The following is a 24,723-nucleotide window of genomic DNA, read 5'->3' as shown; positions in this document are numbered from 1 at the left end:
TTACCCAGAAGCAACACAAGGAATGAATCAATTACATTTGTTTTCGGGCCTTCGGGTCACCTTGACCCTAAGATAACGCAAGGGTCGGGCTTGTCTGTAGCAGAAGCTAAAGGGCTAACATGCTACACAGTAAGTAAGTTAGTAAGTCATTTATATGTATAGAGCGCTTTTCTAGACCAGGGTCACAAAGCACTTATACAATAAATAAAAAAATACTCAAAAATTATATACTAAAAAGATCAAGATAACACCAAGAAAAACACAGGAGTCCCAGAAAATCAGGGAAAAGCCTGAACGAATAAGAAAGTCTTCAGATGTTTCTTGAAGGAGTCAGTAGATCCATCAAACACAGAGGGAGAGGAAGATCGTTCCAAAACTTAGGAAGGATTTCTCTCCTCAGGACCCATCAGTAGATTCTGATCCACAGACCTCAGAGCCCGAGATGGGGTGTAAGGCTGGATCAGATCAGTGATGTAAGGAGGAGTCTGACCATGATTAGCTCTGTGCCTTAAGTCTATACAATTATTGAAAAAAAATTAATTCAATTATTTCAATATTGAAAGGTGGTCGTTTGTTTTTGTTTAATAATTTATCTTAAAAATTAAATAAAACATATTTTTTAAATGTAAAATTAAAATTTGATCACGTGGTGAGATAGAAGCACACCGTCAAGCATCTCATTACTCTTTTAATATTGTCTGGTGGCATTATTCTACCAAAAATATTGAATTTAAAAGGCAATAAATTAAAAAAAAAAAAATCTGACTTTTTTATTTATTTTTGAGTTATTTGAATTAGATTAGAAATTATGAAGTTTTATTATTATTTATTATATCATACAGAGTTGCTCTTTCATTGAATTCCAAAGCGTCTCGCCGGACAAAGTCACAGCTGATTGGTCCAACCGCTCGTCACTCACGCCTTCCTCCGTAAAGGGGGCGTGGCTGGAGTGGCCCCGGTCTCACAAGGGCAAAAAGCCCGGAGCGTCCAACAGCTGGAGAGACTCATGACGGAGAGAAGCCGCGCAGCAGTGCAGCCTCCCCTGCCAGAGTGTGGAAGTCATGCTCTCCTGCTGATGTTCTCGCGTCTGTGGGTTCTCCGGGAGCTCTGCTGGTGCTTCTCTGAGGAGACATGAGGAGACAGTTGGAAGCGACTTTATCTGTCGCTCTACTCGTGCTTCTACTCGGGTAAGACTTTTTTTTTTTAGTGTTTGTCTCTATTATAAAGTCATATAATTATAATTATAATGTATTAATTGTTGATGTGTAGATGTTCAACTTTCATCCCATATGAAGCCTCACACGGAACAACCTGCAAACTTTTCTTTCCAATCCTTTTAAAATGAAAACACAGTTTAATTGTATTTAATATAAACATCTCTACTGAAGGTCCTTGTGTGTAACTCGTGTGACTCCGATTTATTTTTTTCATTTGAGAATCACTCTCAATTGTTTCTATCTTTTACTGTAGCAGTCTCCCATCTGTGCTGTCAAATCACCGCCTGCGGTCGCTTCTTAATCCCGAGATTATTCTTGTTTTTATTTTTAAAAAAATAAAAAAAACATGCATTGAAACACTCACTCGGGTTAAGTCCATTAGTTGAGAATAGTTTACGGACGATGTTTATTTTGCGATTTGAAAATCAACAATACTTGTTTAATAATGAAATTAAAAGTTTGACTTTGATTTAGGAGTAGTACAAATAAATCAAGTAAACATGAAGTACACATTTTAGGGACTTGTTTTTCAAAAATATTGTTTCTTGAATGTAGTTTTTTTCTTCTTTTTTATTCCTGTAGACTCCGTTATAATTATAATAATAATAATACTTATTATTATTTATTTTTAAGCAGCAATACGTTACATTTTTCACTTCTTTATACATTTTTTTTTTCACATTTTCAGTTTTGATTTGTTTAATACAAATAGACTCACGTAATCACTCTTAACTTTTATTTTAACAATACCCTTCAATAAGCAGTGTGTGTCCAAATGACCCCCTAAACTGTTGAAAGTGTGTCAGTGTCAAAGGTGGTATATGGCTGTGACCATCAAGATCTTGAATGGGAACTAGAAAAAAACATTTTTAATCTTACATAATGCTGCTTTAACTGAAGTATAAAACATATACTCATTAGGAAAGGTATTCATAGTACATTTAAAAACTGAAATGATGAAACGTTTGCATACCCTTCTCTGAAGGAGCCTGTTTTACTTGAAAATGTTATTGAAATATGAAATAAAATCCAAAGATAAAACAGCCAAAAATGTTATTTCGTGAGTTTGTAAAATGAAACCAGCGTCACTATCATGCGTGTACAGAGTTAAAGGACACTATACTAATGCAGTGTTCGTTCAGATCTTCTAAAAGATTGACCTGTTGGAAATGTTTTGTATAAAAAAAAAAAGCTGATTATAAAGTGGATGCGTGCGTGATGAAAACAATCACTCCTAAGAGCAACTGCTGTGGCAGATAAATGAAGCGCACCTGTCTCCCCTGAGCAGATGGCTGAGCTCCTCCGAACGGAACAAAACGATAACGTAGAAAATTTCCCAACATTTCATTGAATATTATTTAAACTCTTATAGTTTAACCTCCTAATTTCTTTGCTCCTAACTACAGGAGTAAAAACCTTCAAGGTCTGACCCTTTTTTTGGTACTATCAAAACAACTATACATTTCTATTTCTATTTGTTCAGGCTTTTCCTTGAATTTCTCGAACTCCTGTTGTGTTCTCAGTATTATCTTGATCTTTAAAGTATGTACTTTTTTGAGTATTGTTTTGATTGTTTAAGCGCTTTGTGACCCTGGTCTCGAAAAGCGCTATATAAATAAATATTACTTACTTACTTACTTACTTACATTTGTTTTTAATATTCTAAATATTTCTGATACTTGGAGTATCTAGTTGGTAACAAAAACAAAAATAATTTCAGTGTCAATCACTTCTTTTACAAATGATTTTGAATGTTAAGTTATTCTCTACACACTCGCTTTCTATTCACAGACCAACATTTTTAATTTTTTTTTAAGTAAATCACTGTTTCTCTTCCTAACAGAAGTGATGGTGTTAGTGATCATGCTAGCGGTTTCTGTCCTTATTATGGTATGGTGGTGAGGCATCCACATGGAAGGGAATTTAAGTCATGTAAACAACATTTTGAAATCCAGTTCTCGACAACTTTAGAGAGTCAGGCTTCTAGAATCCAAACTTGCAAGTGAATTGAATTGGAAAAATTAAAATGTGGTAGAAATGCGGTCTGCACGTGTAGATCTGTGTGTAAACATGTTGTATACCATGGAGTAAGGCCATATTAGAAACTGCACTTATCCAAACTTTTGTGAAGCAGTATCATGGAAAAGCAGCTAAAAGATCAGAGAGTAAATCTTCTTAGTGGGTCACGGATGAATATACAAGGACAAATATAACAGGCTTACTGTCAGTCACCCTGCTTGGCCTCAAGTTTGCCAGTTTTATTTAACCCTCTTACCACTGAACCATTCAATACTTGACAGAAAATGCTGCCTTTTGGAATATATATATATATATATATATATATGCATACATACATATATAGTATAAGTATATAAAGTATTGCCTTTACAATTTGTTTCATCAGGTCATTCTTGGTCATATGCAGTGTCTTTAAAGGGCAACTGAAACTCCAACTCTTCTGACCCACTAACATACATTCAAATGTTGAATCGTCCTCGCCAAGATGCACTTAGTTACTCATCATGACCATGTTTTGATCTTATTATTTTATAAAGTTCTCCCCCGTCAAGAAATCTCAGCGAATGAGAGGTTACGAGAGCGGGGTCCATCATGACGTAATAATGGCTTCACTCCTCACTCCAGCCAGATGTAAAGACGCCCGCTTTGTTTATACAACGAGTCACTTAGAGGTGGAGACATCCGGAATTGAGGACGTGCAGTGAAAAACCTGGATGCTTGACCAATCACAGTAGAGTGGGCGTGGTTAGGGTAAACAAGATTTCATCTCCAGAAAAAAAGAAAGTGTTTTCAGTAGGCGGGGCTTAAGTCCATTTTCTAATGTAAATATTTCAATGAAACTAGAGTTTTGTATAAACAAACACATACTGGTGATACAATAGAGGTCAGAGATCAATTTAAAGTGAAAATTCAAACTCAAATGTATTACTCACCCTCATTTCGACTAAGAGTTGGGATTATTTTCAGAGTAATTTATTCATTTTTAGAGATATAGGCAAAAATGTTTGTTCATTTTATTGTAGCGACTGGCACCCAGTGAACGCATGAAAAAAAGATGTGTAAAAACATCTAAAAGTTTGACTTGATTATCACTTTAAGACTCTCCCTTAAATCAACAAATTACATTACCCTTAACTCCATTGTCGTTCCAGTAGGGAGTGATGTCTTCAATAACTAAACACGGTTAACCATCCATGATTAACAAATTTACAACAAATCACATCAGTGGATGAGCAAATAGAATCCGGCTGCGGCGAGAGCACAGAGTCCGAGGTTACGTAACAGGAAGATGAAGCACAGCAGTAAAGACGGCCTGATGGGAAATACTTCTCTCTCCTCTTGTGTTCTCGTGTAGCATCCCGAGGATGCGTTTGTAACTTGGATACTTGTGAATTATTCTGCTCTCACTCCTTCTTTTCTCCCTCTGTGGCATCGTAGAAAAACAGACTGTGTGAGTGCACATACTTCATTGTGAGGGTTGAAAGTAGCTCTGTTTTTTTGGCCAATTAGTGTAACTCCTCGTACAGTTTCAGACGTGGACCCGCCGGAGATAGAAAGGATTTCGACCTGAAACTTTAAAAAGCCGCTGCGCTCTCTGTCGGCCGCGAGGACGAATCAAGAAAAAGGACAGACTGGTGTGGAACGGTGACTCATCTTTTCCTCGCAGACACATTGCTCCCGATAAGAGTCACATGGACAGCAGACACAAAGTGTGCGTGACCCATTAATGTGTGAGTGTCGCGCCAACAGCGTATGACTGTCGGCGAAAAAAAAAGAGTCTCAGAGGTAGTAGTTTCTATGTTCCAAGAATGACGTTCAAGTAGTTATTGCTGATTGGATATTTATATATAAGGTGTATAAGAACAGTTCGATACACCCATAGCGATATTTTTCTTCACTATACTGTAGCGATATTTAAGAAGTCAGGTTAAGAATCTGACTACACACACTTTAAACACTTCTTTATAACAAAGAATAGATATCAGAGTGTGGTTTAAAGATGTACATGTTCACTTGCAAGAGAAAGTAGAACAGTTTAAATGTCGGTCTGAGTCCTCTATGAAGCACAGAGCTGTTAGTTCGCCATTATATCTTTGTGGCAGTTTCTCAACATACAGTTTTCTACCAAATACGTACTTGAGTGAGTTATTAACGCTCAGCTTCAGGGTTGGTCAAATTTCTTTCTCATGCAAGCAGTGATGAAAACACCAGTAGTTAGCATAATTATACTAATATTATATGTGGTTAAGTACATTTAAAACACAGACTGTAGCTCAGGACTTTCCCATCAGTATCAATTTGTTTTATCTTATTTTGTCATTCATCTCGTCTTTCAAATCATATTTCATTATATCGTAGTTCTTTTATGGTAATATTTAAATGAAGCGTGTTCAATAAAGTCATTTGATTTTGTATTTATTTACCAATTTACATTCAAATATTCATGGTGTTTGTTCATGTTTGTGTTGCAGTTAAGCTTCTGGATGAGAGTAGTCGTTACGCAAATAAAGGAACAATTTATTACTGCAAGGTCCTAGCGGTGACTGTGGTCTAGAGGATACAGATGATTCCAGCAAAAGTCAAGTACTCGTACAATACTACATTTATATCTTTATTCAAGTATCAAGGTGTATTGTGTCGTTGCCCCTGTATACGTATTTTAGCGCCATAATCTTGTCAATACACACTCCTATGATTATTGACAATAACTTTTACTAGAAGTCATTCATTTCTTTCATATTTCTTCAAAGCTGGGTAATAAAATCTTGTTTTCAAAGTATACAGCATATAGTTTTCTTATTCATGCTGAACAGTAGCTTGAGGAAAAGATTTTACAGCCCAGAGTATCATCTAGTTGGCTCTAAAAATGAGGTTGAGACTTCATGAAGCTACATCCCTGCATCACTACTATTTCAGCATTAGCCTCCCAGTTGAACTCCACTGCACTTCATTAAAATTCCGTCTGTCGCTTTCTGTTGCGTCTCGTCTCCCACAGCTCATCTGAAATGAATGAGTGGTCTGGTTGTAGGACCAGCTTTGGAACGGGATCAACTTGATACTTTACTTGTCATCGTTTTTTATTGTTTGGATATATATATGAGTGATGTGTCGATTCAAGTGTTAAATAGATGTTGGACCTCTACAGTATTGTACTCATCAGTGTGTGTCTTTGTAAAAAACTCATATTTATGTTAAAAATTTGTTTAAGCCACGCCTACAATCTAATTTAACATAGCTACGCCCACTCTGATTGGTCAAGCTTTGAGGTTTGTCTCTACGTGTCGTCAATCCTGGAAGTCTCCACCTTCAAGGGACTCGCTGTATGAACAAAGCAGGATGGGGTTACACCTGGGGGATTGAAGATCATTATTACGTCGTAATGGACTCTTGTAACCTATTGTTCGCCCAGATTTCAGACGGGGAGGGACTTTATGAAGTAATACATTCAAAACATGGTCATGATGAGGGACTTACTGCATCTTGGAGAGGAAGACTTCAACATTTGAAACATGGGAGTGAGTCAAGAGAGTTGGAGTTTGACGTTTCATCAATTTTGTTATTGCAAACCAGATTTAATCAAAAACAAGTACCAGGTTTTTCTTTTTTTAACTCCTCGACTTTTCTCCTTCTTCTCTTTCGTTGTGACTCACTCAGTCTACTTCATATTGTCTTCAAAAAAAACTTGTTGTTGTTTGTAGTTTAGGTCAGTGTAAAGAGGGGGAGAATGCAGCGAGGGCACGCCAAGTCCCGATGTCACCGTCGGATTTTCTGGACAAGCTGATGGGGAGGACGTCTGGTTACGATGCCAGAATACGACCAAACTTTAAAGGTAAAGCGTTCAAGCATGTGTCTTGTTTTTTGTTTACTTTGATTTACACCCTCTGTCATTGTCCTTAGTATTCCTGATCTAATGCATAATGAATAAAATCATGAAATAGTTGGACATTTAGATATCATTTTAGTTTTTAACCTGATTACCATTTCTCTTTTTTCACAGGGCCTCCGGTCAACGTGTCCTGCAACATTTTCATCAACAGCTTTGGCTCTATTGCAGAAACAACTATGGTACGTAAGAGACTTTTTCTAGTTTCGTCTTAAAAATAACAGATTTTTGAAGGACCTTTTAATGATATCATTTGGAACTTTTGGACAGAAATATGTTGCATTATTTTTTTATTTTTTTTTAGAATCCCTTATTAGTCCCGCGAGGGGAAATTCGGTAGTGCATTTGACAGCCATTCACACATACTGATGGGAGTAGGCTGCACACCTGCGCCAAGTCTACCATCAGGAGCAATCAGGTGTCTTGCTCATGGACACAACGACACAAGCTTGTCTGGAGCTGGGATTGAACCTGCAACCTTTTGGACTGCAGGCAACCACTCTACCATCTGAGCTATTTGTATAGGGTCTCTTTTTTGTCTTTCCTACAATGACTGATAACACAGGCCGCCCATTTTTATCTCTTCTTCCGAATCTCTAGCGTTTTTGTATTTAAATCTTTTTTTGTGAGATTTGATTTATTTGCCGGAAAAGTCTTATTTTGATTGAGACAGACGTGATCATGTGTGCAGCCATGAACTTTTGGCGGTGGTGTGTCACTGCAGGGGTAACATCAGTACCTGTTCCTGATGTCCCTCGAGAGGCTAGCATGTGAATCTGCTTGAGGTCTCAACTCTTGTGAAACTGTTTGGGCTCTGTACCTGACAACATCTTTCCTGTATGCTCCAATGACTTCTGGGCGTAAGGATTCAAGACTGGTTTGGTTAACTATGATTGACATTGACAGGCAGTACAACATGCCACACAGCCTCCAGGGTCAGTCGCATCCTCAAAATCCTGCAACAACTTTTATTAGTAGCCTAGTATTCTCCGTGGCAGGGGTCAACAACATAGTGCCGGCAGGCGCCCAGTATGAGTTCCTGTTTCCTACGAGATGAAAACATTGTTATTCATGGTTACAAACACAATTATTTGATGTATTTAATTCAGCATTTGTAATATAATGGAAAGCACCCTTCTTTGTGTACTGTAGCCTTTCATTTTTCTGGAGATGAATTCTCGTTCTGCTGTTATAAGGTTTGTCACCATGCCTTATTGAAACCGGAAGTCTCCACCTCCAACCGACTGGTTGTATAAATAAAGTGGGGTGTGATAACAGCTGACTGGAGGAGAAGGTGATGCCGTTATTATGTTATAATGGACTCCGCTCTCGTAACCTCTTGTCCGCCGAGATTTCAGACGGGGGAGAACTTTATAAAGTAATAACTTGAAAACATGGTCATGATGAGGGACTTACTGCATATTGGAGAGGAAGACTTCCACATTTGAAACATTTTAGTCAGTCATAAAGGTTGGGTTTTCACCATTAGTTGCTTATTAAAGACCCTTATATTTAACTCTGATCGTGCCTTGTCGGATGAAAATGTTGCTGAAACATCACTTATTTCTGTCACGTTCTGTCACTCATGAGTCACGAAGAGAATAGGTGACCAATATGTCACAAGTCTCTTGTAGAGTTTTGGTTCAACTGGCCTTGTGGGAGGTAATGATATAAAGAGTTTCATTTTTTTTAAATTGACTGGATATACTTTGCTTTTATAACTCGTTTCCTGCCCAAACAGTATGAGTGCCACAAGTAAATAGGAAATAGGAATCTTTCTTTTTCAGCAGCCTTTAGTCCGGGATGACTCATCCTATAAGTTTGCTTTTTTAATTATTTATTTATTTTGTCAATTTTCCACGTGCACCTGCTGCTCCCACACCACCCGTGCTTTGTGTGAGTCAGAGGTAAGATTGCTAGTCATGGTGGCATATGGTCAGCAGCCCCTCCTTGGACAGATTTCCTATCGAATGGTTTATTCATTTCTCAGCACAACCCCAGTCCGTCCCATCTAATTCAATCAATTACTGTGCATTAAATATTTATGTATTAAGTATTAAGACTAAAATAAGATAAGAAAAGGCAAAAAAGTATCGGTTTTAAAAATGTGACAATGTGGTATATCTGGCTAGCGGCCTAAGAAAGACTTTTGCATGAAATGTGTACAAACAAAGAGTTAAAAAAGAGATTCTTTAAAAGTTTAAATTACATTGCATGCAACCTGTGCAGTCTCAATAACTGCACGCAGCTCGCGCACAAACAGTATGGATTATCAGGGCTTAAACACAAATGATGGGGAAAAAACAAGGGAATTCAACAGCAACAAAAGCTGTTTAACATTGATGGCATGAAAGTCATCCAGGCTGTAAGCTCTTTGTGTGTGTGTGAGAGATGCAAACACTAAATTAACAATAAGTATCCTCCGCTTCCTGTTGATCCACCCTGCCTGGTTATGTTAAAAGTGTATGTGACTATATATATAAGTGTATGTGTGTGTGTTAAATCGTGTCAGGCTTCTGGCAGTGGTGCTGAATAATTCACCTTGAGGCAAGTAGATGTCGCCTCCATGCCCCCAAAAAGCTTTTCGTTTCTGCCAGGCAGTTTGTTGCTAACATGATGTGATTTTTATACGTCCGGAGGCTCATCCATTATCTATTAATCTTTGCCTAGAACAGATGTGTCTGCAGATCAGGCCTGCTTCTCATAGCAGACACAATTTTGGATGCGTCGGGGATGTCAGGAGGTTGTGTCGTTGGCTCGCTTCTCTTGGAGGAGTGAACAGATAAAAAGACAGATGGTGATCAGCATGAAAGGCCTTAATCCTAAAGTAACATATGGCTTCAAAGAATAAATCTTTCTGCAACACTCATTCCCCTTCAGTTTTAGGTGTCCATCTTAGCTCTCCTTTACACCTCACTACATACCTTGTAGTCATCATTCAATCATGCATTCATTCGTCTTCTGTTCCGATTATTTCCTTGTGGAGGTCGGTGCGAGAGGCGGGGGACACCCTGGAAAGCCGCCAGTCTGTCACAGGGCACACAAGGACACACAACCATTCACACACACACTCATTCCTGTTGACAATTTCCTCAAGTTCTCAATCAACTGTTGCATGTTTTTGGACTGTGGGAGGAAAACGGAGTGCCCCGAGTAAACCCACGCAACACATGGAGAACATAAAACTCCACACAGAGAGGTCACAAAAACAGAGTCATGCCGCAGATTCCCTTATTGGGATGGCAGGGGACTGGAGTCTATCCTAACAGTTAAGCACTCACATCTAAGAACAATATAAAACGATCAACTCGCCTCTGTATGTTTGTGGCTGGTTACCAAAATCTATTGACTCTGCATTCAAAATAGGTTTTCAATGCTGAATGAATCAGAAGCTTTCTTGGAAATCTTACTTCATTTTTAGTGGGCTGAGCTTGCCAAGTTGCGAAAAACTGCGATACATTTCCCATAAGGAATGAAGGGGACGAGGTCACAAATGTCGCAAACCTGTGAAGTTTTTCAAAAATCTCCTGCTCTGGCATACAATCATGTAGGAACACCATTCAAACTTTAAATTGTAGATAAAAGTCCAAATTATCAACTGGAGTCTATCCTAACAGTTAAGCACTCACATCTAAGAACAATATAAAACGATCAACTCGCCTCTGTATGTTTGTGGCTGGTAACCAAAATCTATTGACTCTGCATTCAAAATGGGTTTTCAATGGATCAGGTCAGCGTCAGTGTGAACGTTCACCACACATTGCTTGACACTTGTGGTACTTTGTTCGCAGGACTACCGGGTGAACATCTTCCTTCGACAGCAATGGAACGATCCGCGGCTGGCTTACGCCGAGTACCCAGACGATTCCCTGGACTTAGACCCCTCCATGTTGGACTCTATTTGGAAACCAGATTTATTCTTTGCAAATGAAAAGGGCGCCCACTTCCACGAGGTCACTACAGACAACAAGCTGCTCCGGATATTTAAGAATGGGAATGTTTTGTACTCCATAAGGCAAGTGGTGTTTTTGTTCGGATTGATTCATCAAGTCTGAAATGGATATTTGTTCATAACTGACCATTGTTTTTAACCTAACAACTCAAGCCCAAGAAGACCAACAGAAAAAAATGTTCATTTTAACGGAACTTAACTAACTCAAAGGAAAATTGAGTTGAAAAAACGGTTATTGAAACCCAAACAAAAACTTTAAACTGACAGAAATAAATCAGAAGCTTTCTTGGAAATCTTACTTCATTTTTAGTGGGCTGAGCTCGCCAAGTTGCGAAAAACTGCGATACATTTCCCATAAGGAATGAAGGGGACGAGGTCACAAAAGTCGCAAATCTGTGAAGTTTTTCAAACATCTCCTGCTCTGCCATACAATCATGTAGAAACACCATTCAAACTTTAAATTGTAGATAAAAGTCCAAATTATCGACATGGGATTTGACTCTTTTGGAGCTTTCATCATTTTTTTCGTCACGGGGTAAAGCGCACAGCCCACACTCGTGATTTCCCGACGGGGAGTCCTCTAGACTCTAGTCTTTGAACTGTGAGTTTATCAAAAGGTAACACAGTTGATGTGTTTTAATGCAGCGTGCTGTTCTGGAGGCTCTTGGTTGGATGGAAAACAAGCCTCTACTGACAAGCACTGACACCGCTGTAGTGACCCTGATGTGAAGAAATGACAAATCAACACAAATCCATCACAAAGTGCAAAAATTTACCAAACAAAACCGCCCAGTTAAAAAAAAAAAAAAATAGTTATCAATCGTTATGTTGCTAGTAATACACATGTAGGAAAAATTACTTGAGAATTTTGTCATTCATTTTAATTTAGTTGCAGTGTCGGATCTTTTAAAAAATATATAATGTAAATAGATAACTGTATTTCCTGCCTGCTTTTTGTGGGAAGAGTTTTAGGTAATGATGAATATATATATATACAGTATATTTATATACATTTTATTTATATATATATATATATAGATACATTCCTTTAAATGTTCACAACTGGAATTATGGCCACATGATTCACATTCCAGCAGAAAAAAGAAACGTGCAGGCATTTAAAAAATGTATTCATATATTCGCACATATACAATACTTTCTGACTAGCATAGTAAGATGAGTTAGGACAAGTGGTTGCCTGCATATGTTCTTGACGTATGTGCATAATTGTCTTTGACCCATTTCTCTTCCATGCTTTCTTCTAGACTCACATTAACTCTGTCGTGTCCCATGGATCTCAAGAACTTTCCTATGGATGTACAGACCTGCATAATGCAGCTGGAGAGCTGTGAGTACAGCAGGAAATACACAAACACCAACATCACTTCCATCATCAGAACACTTCTCGTTGCTGGAGATTGTTTCTCTTGTGTATTCGGTATTTTAGATTAACTTGACTTACATTTATTGTGCAACGGATCAGAAACATCAATAAATCAACTCACAGTGTGAATCTTTATCAGATCATCATAAAGCTTTTGCCTCGGAGCGAATTTGAAAAGCTACACACAAACACGCACAGCAGGATCAGTGATCTTGGTCATCACATGTAAAAGCGTCTTAAACCTCCTAATCTCCAAAGCATTTTATACATATTCTCTATATTGTTTGTCTCGTGTGGATTACACTTCGTTGTGTGTAAGCTGAGTCCTTCAGTAGTATTAATACAAATGTCAGGATTGTTTCGATAAAGCCTTTCATATTTTGGTTTGTAGGCGGATCTCTCGCTGTCACAGCTTCCATCGACCTTCGCACACGTGTCCACTTGTCCGAGTGTTTGTTAGCATTTTGCAATTTATTATTGTTATTCTATCATTTTATTTCTTAACATGTCAAGACACAAATTAGGCTGAAGTTTACTCAAGAAATAAACAATAAAACACAAACTCTATATGGGATCATCTTGTTGCTAAATTATTCAGTGTTATGATGGGATGTATTTTTGATGTTTTTATACAAGCAGATTGGAGATGTCACCACTACGGTTGATTGCAGAAGGATCTCAAGGCACTGGCACTGTTACGAAATTTTTATTTGTTCAGGCTTTTCCTTCATTTTCTGGAACTCCTGTGTTGTTCTCAGTATTATCTTGACCTTTAAAGTATATATTTTATTGACTACTGTCTTGATTGTTTAAGCGCTTTGTGACCCTGGTCTGGAAAAGCGCTCTATAAATATAAATTACTTACTAACTTACTTATATTGTGATACACTGAAACCTTGGTTTTAATCACATGATTATGCGATACTGTAGTTTTCTTATCTTTAAAAACTCTGATGTACTCTCTGTAACAATGTGAAGGACGTTTAATCGTTTCCCTTAGAGAGAAAATGAATAAATAATGTAAAAAAAAACCCAACATAATTCACTTTGTTCATACAAATCATTCAATTAAATATATATTCTGTAATTATACGAAATGTACTGAACATTTTTTTAAAAGCACTGCAATAATACAGTATAGCTGCAGCATGCGTGACTGAAAAGTAAATGTAAACAGATTGTCTTGCAAAGAATGAATATCTAATCATGTCTCAGATATATAAAAGTAGCAAGTAGCAGCTACTGTAAAATATACTTTCACCAATTCTTTTGTTTTTTTACTGTGGTAACTAGTCGTACTTGATAGACTTGCGTCTATAGACACTACATGCGACTCCATGCTGGGAAACAAAATAACGCCATGACTTGGTCGACATTGTGTCTCTATCGGCTCATTGTCATCTCGTCGTTTCCCTCCGTCGTTGTTGTGTACGACCTCTGTGCGATGCGTCAGTGACACGGGAAGCGATGGTGCATTTGAGTTGCCTCGGAAAAACAAATCGATTGAACAATTGTATTTAATGATGCAAAAAGGCTAGAGTTGACGCATCTTGGAGTGATGGGCTGATGACACAGTGTCCTCATAGGTGGCGCTGTTGGCTGTTGCACTCAAGGCATGAAACATATACGGACCGTTTGACAAAAGATGTTGAAGTACATTCAGATGGAAGTGTCAGAATTTGGCTTAAACAACATGAAATTATAGACAACGTTCTCTCTCTTCTCTTGTGTTGTGGTGGTATTTACTGGAGGAGATGTTTTAGCGTTGCTTCAATGCCTTGGTCTACATCAGTCATGACTGTTATGTGCCCATGTTTCAACTGCCGCTTCCAGCCAGATGATGCACCATGTACTTCATCGACCTTAAAGGGATAGTTCACTCATTATTTACTCACCCTCATGTCGACAAAAGGTTGGGATTATTTTCAGAGTAATACGAGTTAATGCATTAAATAATGTCTATATGACGGGCACGAACGGTGCTTATTTACCTCGTCCTCTCTGTCTAAAAAGAAACACTTAAAAACATCCAATTAACTCCATCGTTCTCGTGTCTGACATGTTCAACAAGAGGATTTGTTCAGAAAAAAACAAGTTTAAGTCTATATTTTATGTTTGTTTGTAGCAAAAGTTAACGTGCTACACAGAAAAAAAACAGTGTATCCAAACAAGCCTAAACTCCGACCTATTTAATTTTTTCCTGAACAATTCCTCTTATCGAGGCTTCAATACAAGAGGAACATTATAGACGAGCAGTTATGGAGGGATTTGGATGTTTTTAAGTTTGTCTTTTTGCACGAGAAAGACAAAGAAAATGTGTCCCTCATATGGACATACATTTATGTCTCTAACTATAGAAGTATATCAGTTCATCAGAATATTGAATAAGTGAATTTAACATTTTAAAGGTTTATGTTTTTATATTTAAATCTTGTATACGTCTGGGTCAAGGTGACCCAGAGGCCCGAAAACAAATGTGTTGGTGAACGACCTTCACTACTGCATATGTATTCATCAAAAACCAGGTCGTTTTTTTTAATTATTGAATTCAATAATCTTTATATTTGCAGATGGACTTTATTTTTTATTGAATAATTTAATTAGTTTTTTGCTTTTGAATAATTTAATTTATAAAATGGAATAAACACACAACTTTTTATAATTCAAAAATATATTTATTTATTCAATATATTTTTCATTTTTTGTATTTTAAATTCAACCTTGATCGTGCTTTTTGAGATCCAAAAACATTGAAACAAAGGTGACATAATTTCCTGTTGTACCTACATTTATGCTCCAGTGCCTCTATGTTGTCACATGATCGTCTACGCATCCCATGATTGGCCGACACTCTTTTGGTCCGGTCACACTTTTATACTGACATTTTATGTTGAATTTGAAATATTTCAAATATTAAAATATTGAATTTAAAAGGCTATGAATTAAAAAGAATATTATATTTATAAATTATTTTTGTAATAATTAAAACAAAATATCAAACTCAGTGTTCATTTTTTCTTTCGTTTGGAAAATATTCCGTTGATTTAATAAAAAATTCAATATAAAAACACATTCAACTATTGAAATTATTAAATTAATTTACTCAAAACAATTATTAAATGCTTAAAAACCAATTACTCTCAAAATTCTCAGAAAGATTAGTCAACAAGAGAGTGAAAAGAAAATGTCAACTTTGTATTTTGGGTGAAAAACTTTAAGTTACTTGTGCTAACATCGTTCTTTGCCAATTCTGGCGATTAACAATAGTTTCAACTTGTTGTTTTGTCAGTCGGCTACACCATGAACGACCTGATATTCGAGTGGCAGGAGAAAGGATCAGTACAAGTGGCTGAAGGGCTAACGTTGCCACAGTTCATCATGAAAGATGAGTCGGACCTCAGATACTGCACCAAGCACTACAACACAGGTACGAGGGATGGAACTCAATTGTACACAGAAGAGTGATCAGCTTTCATGTTGACGTGTTGTACATGTTTACAGGTAAATTTACCTGTATCGAGGTGCGATTCCACCTGGAGCGTCAGATGGGCTACTACCTGATCCAGATGTACATCCCCTCACTGCTGATTGTCATCCTGTCCTGGGTCTCCTTCTGGATCAACATGGATGCCGCCCCGGCGAGAGTGGCCCTCGGAATCACCACGGTCCTCACCATGACAACCCAGAGTTCTGGATCCAGGACTTCCCTTCCCAAGGTTTGAAGGTTTCTTATCTCTCTCCTCTGGAATTTCAGCTATGTTCATCAATGCATGGGACTCCATTGTGACTTCACTTCTTTTTCTACTCACCCTCATGTCGACTAAGGGTTTGTATTATTTTCAGAGTAATCCGTTCTTTCTAGAGTTATAGAGAAAAATGTTTGTTCATTTTAATTTAACGACTGGAGCTCAGTTATCGTCGTCTTCATCTTCTTCCAAAAAGACAATGGATGGATGGATGGATGGATGGATGGATGGATGGATGGATGGATGGATGGATGGATGGATGGATGGATGGATGGATGGATGGATGGATGGATGGATGGATGGATGGATGGATGGATGGATGGATGGATGGATGGATGGATGGATGGATGGATGGATGGATGGATGGATGGATGGATGGATGGATGGATGGATGGATGGATGGATGGATGGATGGATGGACGGACGGACGGATGGAAAACTAATAATTAAACATTCTAATAGCACGATGAAAAAATTAGTCCCTTTAGTCTATTAGTGTTGCATCTGGGAACACAAGTAGACTCAGGGACTCATTCATTCCTTGTTTGAGTTGGAGTTGAGAGACTTGAAACTTAAGATATAGACTTATTTAGATTTTATCCGGAAGAATTCCTAAGTACAAGATGGACGTTACAGATTTATTTGGGTATTTATTTGGTATTTTGGGTGGAATGTCCCTTTAAGGAAAAAAAGATAATCTCTTAAAATCTCATCTTTCATAATGCTTTGAATATAAAGTTAAAATGCAACAGATTGATCAAGTGAAATGACACGTTAAATTAGACAAAAATTACGAAAAATTCACGGGGAAATCACATAAAAATCCATTAAACATTCAACATCAAATTACTCAAAGACTTCCTGAAGAAAAAAAGAATACTCCATTGACCCCCTGCTTAAGTTTGAACCCCCTGTTATAGAGTGACGGTGAAGCGAGGCTTCTTCAAAATGAAACCGTAAAGAGGATAACGTTTCATGCGGCACAAAGCATACATTTATTTTATAGATCTGATCTTGGATTTGGTGGTTGGTGTGTAAAAGGGCTGAACGGAGGAAGACTCGAAGCGTGTTAATAAGTCACACGATGCATTAGCAAGAGTGTGGACCAGTACGAGCCCCTGAGTCTTGTTCTGGTGTCTGGTATGCATGAGAAGCGTCTGACATGGAGCGCTTTGTTACATAAGAGGGAGTAGCACGGGAGCTTCTCTTCACACATGCTGCACCAGCTCACCTCCGAACGTGCTCGAATCTATGCATGTGTTTAAAGGTTTGGAGGTTTCTTATGTTCAACAGAGCTTTGCACTCTGGCACGTCACACGTGTCTGAATAAGTCATGGTTTCATGAGAGCGTGCTTCAGTGGAGCAGCTGCGACCCTCAAGTCCTCGCTGGCATGACCACGTCTCACAACTCTCGCCATCAACAGGAGCTTCTTCAGTAATGATCTTGTTTGTTGCCTCGCTCAGAGGCAGAGGTGTCATGTTGTTCTCCTGCATCAAGCATCTAGTTCCCTTTAATCGGAGCAGACGTTGATTTGGCGTAAACCAGTTTGTGGTCCGACCCGGGAGCCGTTGGCAGACCTTGAGCGGATTGGATGAAGCCCAAGTTTAAACTTTTCAAGATCTTACTTCACTAATCGTGAACTAATGTATGAAGTCCCATCACTCTATTTTTGGAAATAATTGATACTTAAAAGCTTTCTTTATTGTAGATTATTGTGTCATATAAGAATTATTTTCAGTTGGGAAAATAAATCATTATAAATTCAAACTTGTTTCTCAAATGTCTTGCTATTAAATACAGATACTGTTTTCTAAAGCTATCACAAATAAAAGGCTTAATAACTTATTTATTTGTTATTGTGAAGTTGTTTGTGTGTAAGTGAGCTTAAAGTCCAAATAGTTATTAGTGACTTTTTAACAGAGAGATGTTTCTTGACTATTTACTACAGAAAAAATGTCAACTCTTGTGTTATCTTGACCTGTTGGGCTGGGTCAAGGGATAACACAAACACAATTGTTTTCGGGGCCGACGGGTCACCTTGACCCTGAGACAACACAAGGGTTAATTCAATAATTTGTATTGTTTTTTTCTTTTTTTTTATAATTCAATTTCCGTTCTTAAGTCTCTAATTTAAATGGGTTTTTTTTCAAAGCCTTTTTTAAAATGGAATATAATTCAGGTTATTGTTGAGACACTATTTTTTTTATAAATATTATATTAAATGTATAAAAAATATATATAAATGTTATAAGAATTGTGTGTTGAAAAATATTTGGTTTTGACATTTATTTTTGAATTGTTGGAATTAGAATATCAAACTCTATGTAAGCTTTTATTTTATTAGATTATTCAAAGACGAATCTACTTTTCAATATACACATTATTTTATTCAATAAAAACACATTTATCTTTTTAATGTATAAATACTTTAATCAAATAATAATCAATATGAAAAATATTTGAATGAAAAATGCTAACTCCGACCATTAATCTGATGCCACTGATATACTTCCATATTTAACATCTCTTGCAGGTCTCGTATGTCAAGGCCATAGATATTTGGATGGCAGTTTGCCTGCTGTTTGTCTTCTCCGCCTTGCTGGAATACGCTGCTGTCAACTTTGTTTCAAGGCAACACAAAGAGCTGCTGCGATTCAGGCGACATCATAAGAGCAACAAGAAGGTACAGGTCCGACCAACTTACTCTCTCTCTCTCTCTCTCTCCGCCCTCCTGTGGCCCCTCTCCGCCACTGCAGACAGACAGTGTTTTGAACATTCCTGATGTGGACTCACGACTGTCACTGTGTTTGATGCATGATTCAGCACGACATGAATTCACTCTGTATGATCATCCTGTTCGAACGGACATCCACACCCCGGATGAGCCAGTTACCGTTGCATGACCATAATTTCTGATCTAGATCTGGTCTAGATCTGCTCAGCAACGCACTTCAAACTATGTCCTGCTTTTCATTTTAGAAAACAATCACGGCAATAAATCTGTATGTACCGCACAAAAAACAATACACAATGTTCCTTGCTGATTAGTTTTCCTGCTTGTGAAGGGTCTCTCCATGAGACTGAACAAATGTGTGAAGCAGTTTTAATGGTCCAGTTTAGAGTTTAGTACTGACTGAAGCTTCGACCTTTATTTGTGCCACAGTGAGTACATTTTACATAGATATAGCAGCAAGACCACAGAAGAAAGAGAAAAAGTACATTTTAAGGTCAAACATACAATGCAAATAAATAAAATAATAATGACTATTGATCAACAAAACTAACATAAAATAAATAAATAGTAATAATAATCACAATGATAATGATACGTAATAATAACTTTTAAATGATCGCAATACAAGCAGAAATGCAAACAACGACGATACAAAAATAAGCAGTAAAGTGTGTTTTTATATTTTGGATGGAGGGAAGCAAGTATGGCTGAAGGGGTGGACAGATGAATTAATTGATGGATGGATGCGGGTTGGATGGATGAATGCAGGGCTGGTTGTGGGGATGAAGGGACGGGGGAAAAGATGGGAGGAAGGAAGGGATGGACGGTCAATGGATGTTTTGATTGATGTAGGAATCAATAAAGGAATGTAAAGATGCAGTGCTGGTGGCAGGGATGTGTTGGGATTGATGGAAAGATGGTTGTACGGATGGATGGATGGATGGATGGATGAATTGAGAGGTGTTTGGAGAGATGAATGGATAAATTGAGATGTGGTTGTAGGAGGGATGGATGGCGGGAGCGAGGGTAGGATAATTGTGGAATGCATGGAGATATGGGTGGAGGGAGCAAATGTGGGATGATTGGAGGGATAGATGGATGGATGGAGAGATGGTTGTAGGGATAGGTGGAGGGCTGGAGTGAGGGTGGGATGATTGAAGAGATGGATGGATGAATAAAGGTGTGGTTACAGGGGTGGATTCGAGGGAAGGATGGATGAATGAGACATGGTTGAAGGGATGGATGGATGAATGGAGATATGGTTGGAGAGTTGGAGTGAGTGTGGGATATTGAAGAGATGCATGGATGAATAAAGATGTGGTAATTGGGATGGATGAGGGAGCGAGGGTGGTATGATTAGAGGGATGGATAGATGAATAGAGACATGGCTGGAAGGATGGATGGATGGATGTAGATGTGGTTGGAGGGATGGCTGGATAAATGGAGATATGGTTGGAGGTTTGGAGTGAGTGTGGGATGATTGAAGAGATGGATGGATAAATGGAGTCATGGTTGAAGGGACGGATGGATGAATTAATGGAGATATGGTTGAAGGGATGGATGGATGAATGTAGATATGGTTGGAGGGTTTGAGTGAGTGTGGGATGATTGAAGAGATGGATGAATGAATGGAGATGTTGGATGGATGGTTGGAGGGAGTGTGGGATGATTGAAGAGATGGATGGATGAATGGAGAAATGGTTAAAGGGATGGATGGATACATGGTTGGAGTGAGTGTTGGATGGATGGATGGATGAATGGATGGATGAATTGATACATGGTTGGAGTGAGTGTTGGATGGATGAATGGAGACATGGTTGGAGGGATGGATGGATGAATGAATACATGGTTGGAGTGAGTGATGGATGGATGGATGAATGAATACATGGTTGGAGTGAGTGTTGGATGGATGAATGGAGATATGGTTGGAGGGATGGATGGATGAATGGAGACATGGTTGGAGGGATGGATGGATGAATGAATACATGGTTGGAGTGAGTGATGGATGGATGGATGAATGAATACATGGTTGGAGTGAGTGATGGATGGATGGATGAATGAATACATGGTTTGAGTGAGTGTTGGATAGATGAATGGAGATATGGTTGGTTGGAGGGATGGATGGATGAATGAATACATGGTTGGAGTGAGTGTTGGATGGATGAATTGAGATATGGTTGGAGGGATGGATGGATGAATGAATACATGGTTGGAGTGAGTGTTGGATGGATGAATGTAGATATGGATGGAGGGATGGATGGTCGGAGTGAGTGTTGGATGATTGAAGAGATGGATGTAGACATGATTGAAGAAATGGATGGATGAATCAATTGATCTAAACCAGTGATGTCTGCAGTAACAGATTTAAAAAGACGAAGTAGAAACATAAGTACACGGTAAATATAAGTTGAAGGTCAAAGACGAACCTGGTGATCAAGTGAAGGTCGTGACGTCCTAGCGACAGCAGAAGACAGTCCAGCTCCCACCACACAACTTCCAGATACAAACGTTGACAACGTAACGCATGTTTCCACGACGCCCTTGTATACGTCCTCCGGGGTCTGATCCCGGGGAACAGTCTTTTGAATGCCGTGTGTTCTTGTTGTCTTTTGGTTGATAATGTTCTGGTGTGCATGCTGTGAACTGTCAGAACAATGGAGGTGCCGTTGACCCAGAAGAACTAGCTGACACCCTCAAGCGTGTTCAGGCCGACATCGGCCTGAGAGCAGCCGAGCCGTTCTGTGGATCTATGAGCAACATCTACTCCGGCAACCACAGGGTAACGTCACGTTGTGTGCACGTGCACGTGTACGTGCATGCGTACACCGGCAGCATGTGGTTGAGTGTCGTTCTCTTGTGTGTTTTTACACCAACGTTTGTTTTTTTCGGTGAAAAAAAATCTTTCTAAACTCGTCTCCGTGTCGATGACCCTCCTGCGTTTTCTCCCCTCAGGAAGGGGAAGTGCACGAGACCAGGCTGACCTGCACAGTGGCGGTGACCTCCACTCCCAGCAACAGCAAGGACTCCAAGGCCAGCGGCAACAATGCGGTCCAGACCGCCCCGGGGGCCCACACGGCCCACAACACCCCCGGAGAGGCCAGACCGGCGAGCGGCAAAAGCATAGAGGAAATGAGAAAGTTGTTTATCGACCGAGCCAAGAAGATCGACACGGTGTCCAGGGCCGGCTTCCCCCTGGCCTTCCTCTTCTTCAACATATTCTACTGGGTCCTCTACAAGATCCTGCGACACGAAGACGTCCACAAGCCTTGAACGTGTTGCGGACGACCTTTTATTGACACCACTCACACGGACAAACAGGAAGTCGTCGGAATCTTTCTGGGTTTTTTGGATGACGGATCCATAAAAAACATCTGATTCGTTCTGGAGGTGACGCCTCCGTGAAGGGAGGACGACGTCACGGCGACGGACTCGTCCGAACTGCAGCTGGTTTTTCCTTCTGGGCTGATGTGTCGTGATGATTTGACGAAGCTTCACGAAGCCCCATTCTTTATTTCCAAACTCTATACACGGCACTGTTGGATATTCATCAGAAAAAGGCGTCTCATAGCATAAAAATGAAATACAGCAAAGAGTACCATCTAGTGGGCTCTATTAATGAGGACGACGCTTCATGAAGCTTCATCCACCCGTCACTAGTATTTTTGCTATCGTGGTATGATCAATTTTACTTCGAAAAAAATGTGCAGTTGAGTCACTTGAACGCCATTTTCGACATTCGTCCCATGACTTCTTCCCCTCCTGCAACAACACACAACACTCGTTCCACAAACACACACACACACACACACACCGCAGCGAGGTCACGATTGTAAACACATCGTTTTGGCCAACAACAACAACAACAACAACAGCAAGATCCTGCATCTTAGGAAGAAGGTAACATGGCAACATTCATGCCACATGTGAAGTTATTCATTGTCACTCCTCAGTCGCACACAGTTGGTTTATTTTGCATCCATCTATCAAGTTTTTATTGAGTGTGATGGAACTTTTTTTTTGTATGTATTTAGTCTAATTGCGAGTGATGGGTCGACGAAGCTTCATGAAGCATTGCCCGAATCATAGACTATTTTAATGGAACCCATCATTTTAAAGCCAACCCCCGGGCTGATCAACGACGCCTCATGAAGCTTCATCAACCCATCGTAGCATCTGAACGTACGAGGGCGTCCAACATCTCAAACATCAAGTCTAATTGGTTAAATGAGGTGGAACTTGTGAGTTTCAACACTGTGGATGTGACGACATGTTTCGTCCTGTTTGTTGACGCATGAGCTCCTGCTGAAGACGTTGCCAGAGAGAACAAGCAGCCGATCATTTCATTCATGATGTCCTGCAAAGTGGTTCCGTGTTTCCTAATTGCTTGAAAAGGTGTTTTTGAGGTCCAACATTGTTGGGGTACAAGAAACATATTTACATGTTTATTACAGATTTCATTTGTTTTTATTTTTGTATGTTTGTTGTTTCTGTTTCATGGTCATGTTTTTTGCCGGTGGTTACATTTTGACGAAAGGGTAAATGAATGAAAATATCCAGTTTATTCTGTCTGTTTCTTTCTTTCTTTCTTTCTTTAATATTTGAATATAGTCAAATAAAATGCAGAGATGACACTAATATGTAAATGTATTTTTTATTAAAAACACAAATTAAATGAAAACTGGGTGACATTTGATATCATTTCCCGTGATTACGATCTAACAAAGAATGAATAAAGAACTTGACACAACACATGAATTATAAATGATAATAAACAACAACTCGTGGTGTAAGAAAATATCTACACTTTCTTTTCCACGATAACGTTTCAATATTTAAAAGCACTGTATCGATTTGTTTATCCAACTTACTGGCTTTCTAATCATTTTATTTATATCATAGTTCTTTAATGGTTTCTTTTTCAATGACGTATGTGTAAAATTAAAAAATTAAGAATGAAATCCTGCGCGATGCCGGCGAAGACTGAGGACGAGAGGATACAGTCGGCTCCAGCAGCTTTTAAAACTGAAACAAATCCAAAACAAATGTTGGACTTCATCAAGAGTAAATAGTAAGTACTCAGGACATACTACAGATATATTATTGTTCATACAGTATTAGCAATATAGTGTATCGTTTCCTCTGTATCGTGATACTTATCGTATCGCCAGATTCTTGCCAGTATACACCCACAGCTTGTTGTTATTAGCATTAAATAGTTTTTGTTCGGTTACTAAAGAAGTTTACTTTGGACTGTTAGTGAAAATACCCCAAAACTCGATGGGCTGATAAAGCTTCATGAAGCCTCATTTCCGAGCCCACCAGATGGCGCTATATACTCTTCGTTTTTGATCAACTATTCAAATTAAACCTTGCACCTTCTTGTTTCCAGCCTAGGGTGCCCTCTAGTGTGCTCAGAAGACAGTGATACTGTATCATGAAGCTTCACACGTAACTACTAAATACCTGTAAGTTAGTGTGAAGGGGTGTTCATATTATTCATAACATACACAAGAGTTCATTTTTGGATCGATTCTGAAGTTCTGGTCGGCCCGTTGGTGTTTACTGTAAACCAGCAAATCAATAGCCTGGAGTTCCACGTCTGACAGCGACAACTGGAATCCTCGTCGCTGCAAGTGATCATTAATTGAGAGCCAAGTATTATCTTTACGTCATGGCACCAAGCAGAGGCCTGTCTTGTTATGTTAGTACGTGCTTGTGGTCGGATCTCTTACATAAACTATTTGCCAACCTGCCATTTATTAACCCCCCGCACCCCCTCACCACCTT

At 38.8% G+C, this 24,723-nt stretch overlaps 1 protein-coding gene across 1 annotated transcript; it reads left to right on the top strand.

Annotated features, from left to right (window-relative positions):
- The first annotated feature begins 1,112 nt into the window (after nt 1-1,112).
- On the top strand, nt 1,113-23,511 carry glra3 (glycine receptor, alpha 3). Its single transcript, XM_087806222.1, has 10 exons — nt 1,113-1,187; nt 6,935-7,065; nt 7,234-7,301; nt 10,911-11,134; nt 12,337-12,419; nt 15,745-15,882; nt 15,957-16,171; nt 18,736-18,891; nt 21,587-21,715; nt 21,889-23,511. Exons 1-10 carry the CDS (start codon nt 1,132-1,134, stop codon nt 22,204-22,206), a joined length of 1,518 nt encoding a protein of 505 aa, XP_087662348.1. The 5' UTR covers nt 1,113-1,131; the 3' UTR covers nt 22,207-23,511.
- The last annotated feature ends 1,212 nt before the right edge of the window (nt 23,512-24,723 follow it).

Source organism: Callionymus lyra, chromosome 1, assembly GCF_982586985.1.
Source record: "Callionymus lyra chromosome 1, fCalLyr1.hap1.1, whole genome shotgun sequence".
NCBI lineage: Eukaryota > Metazoa > Chordata > Actinopteri > Syngnathiformes > Callionymidae > Callionymus > Callionymus lyra.
This window is presented reverse-complemented; position numbering and strand designations above follow the sequence as displayed.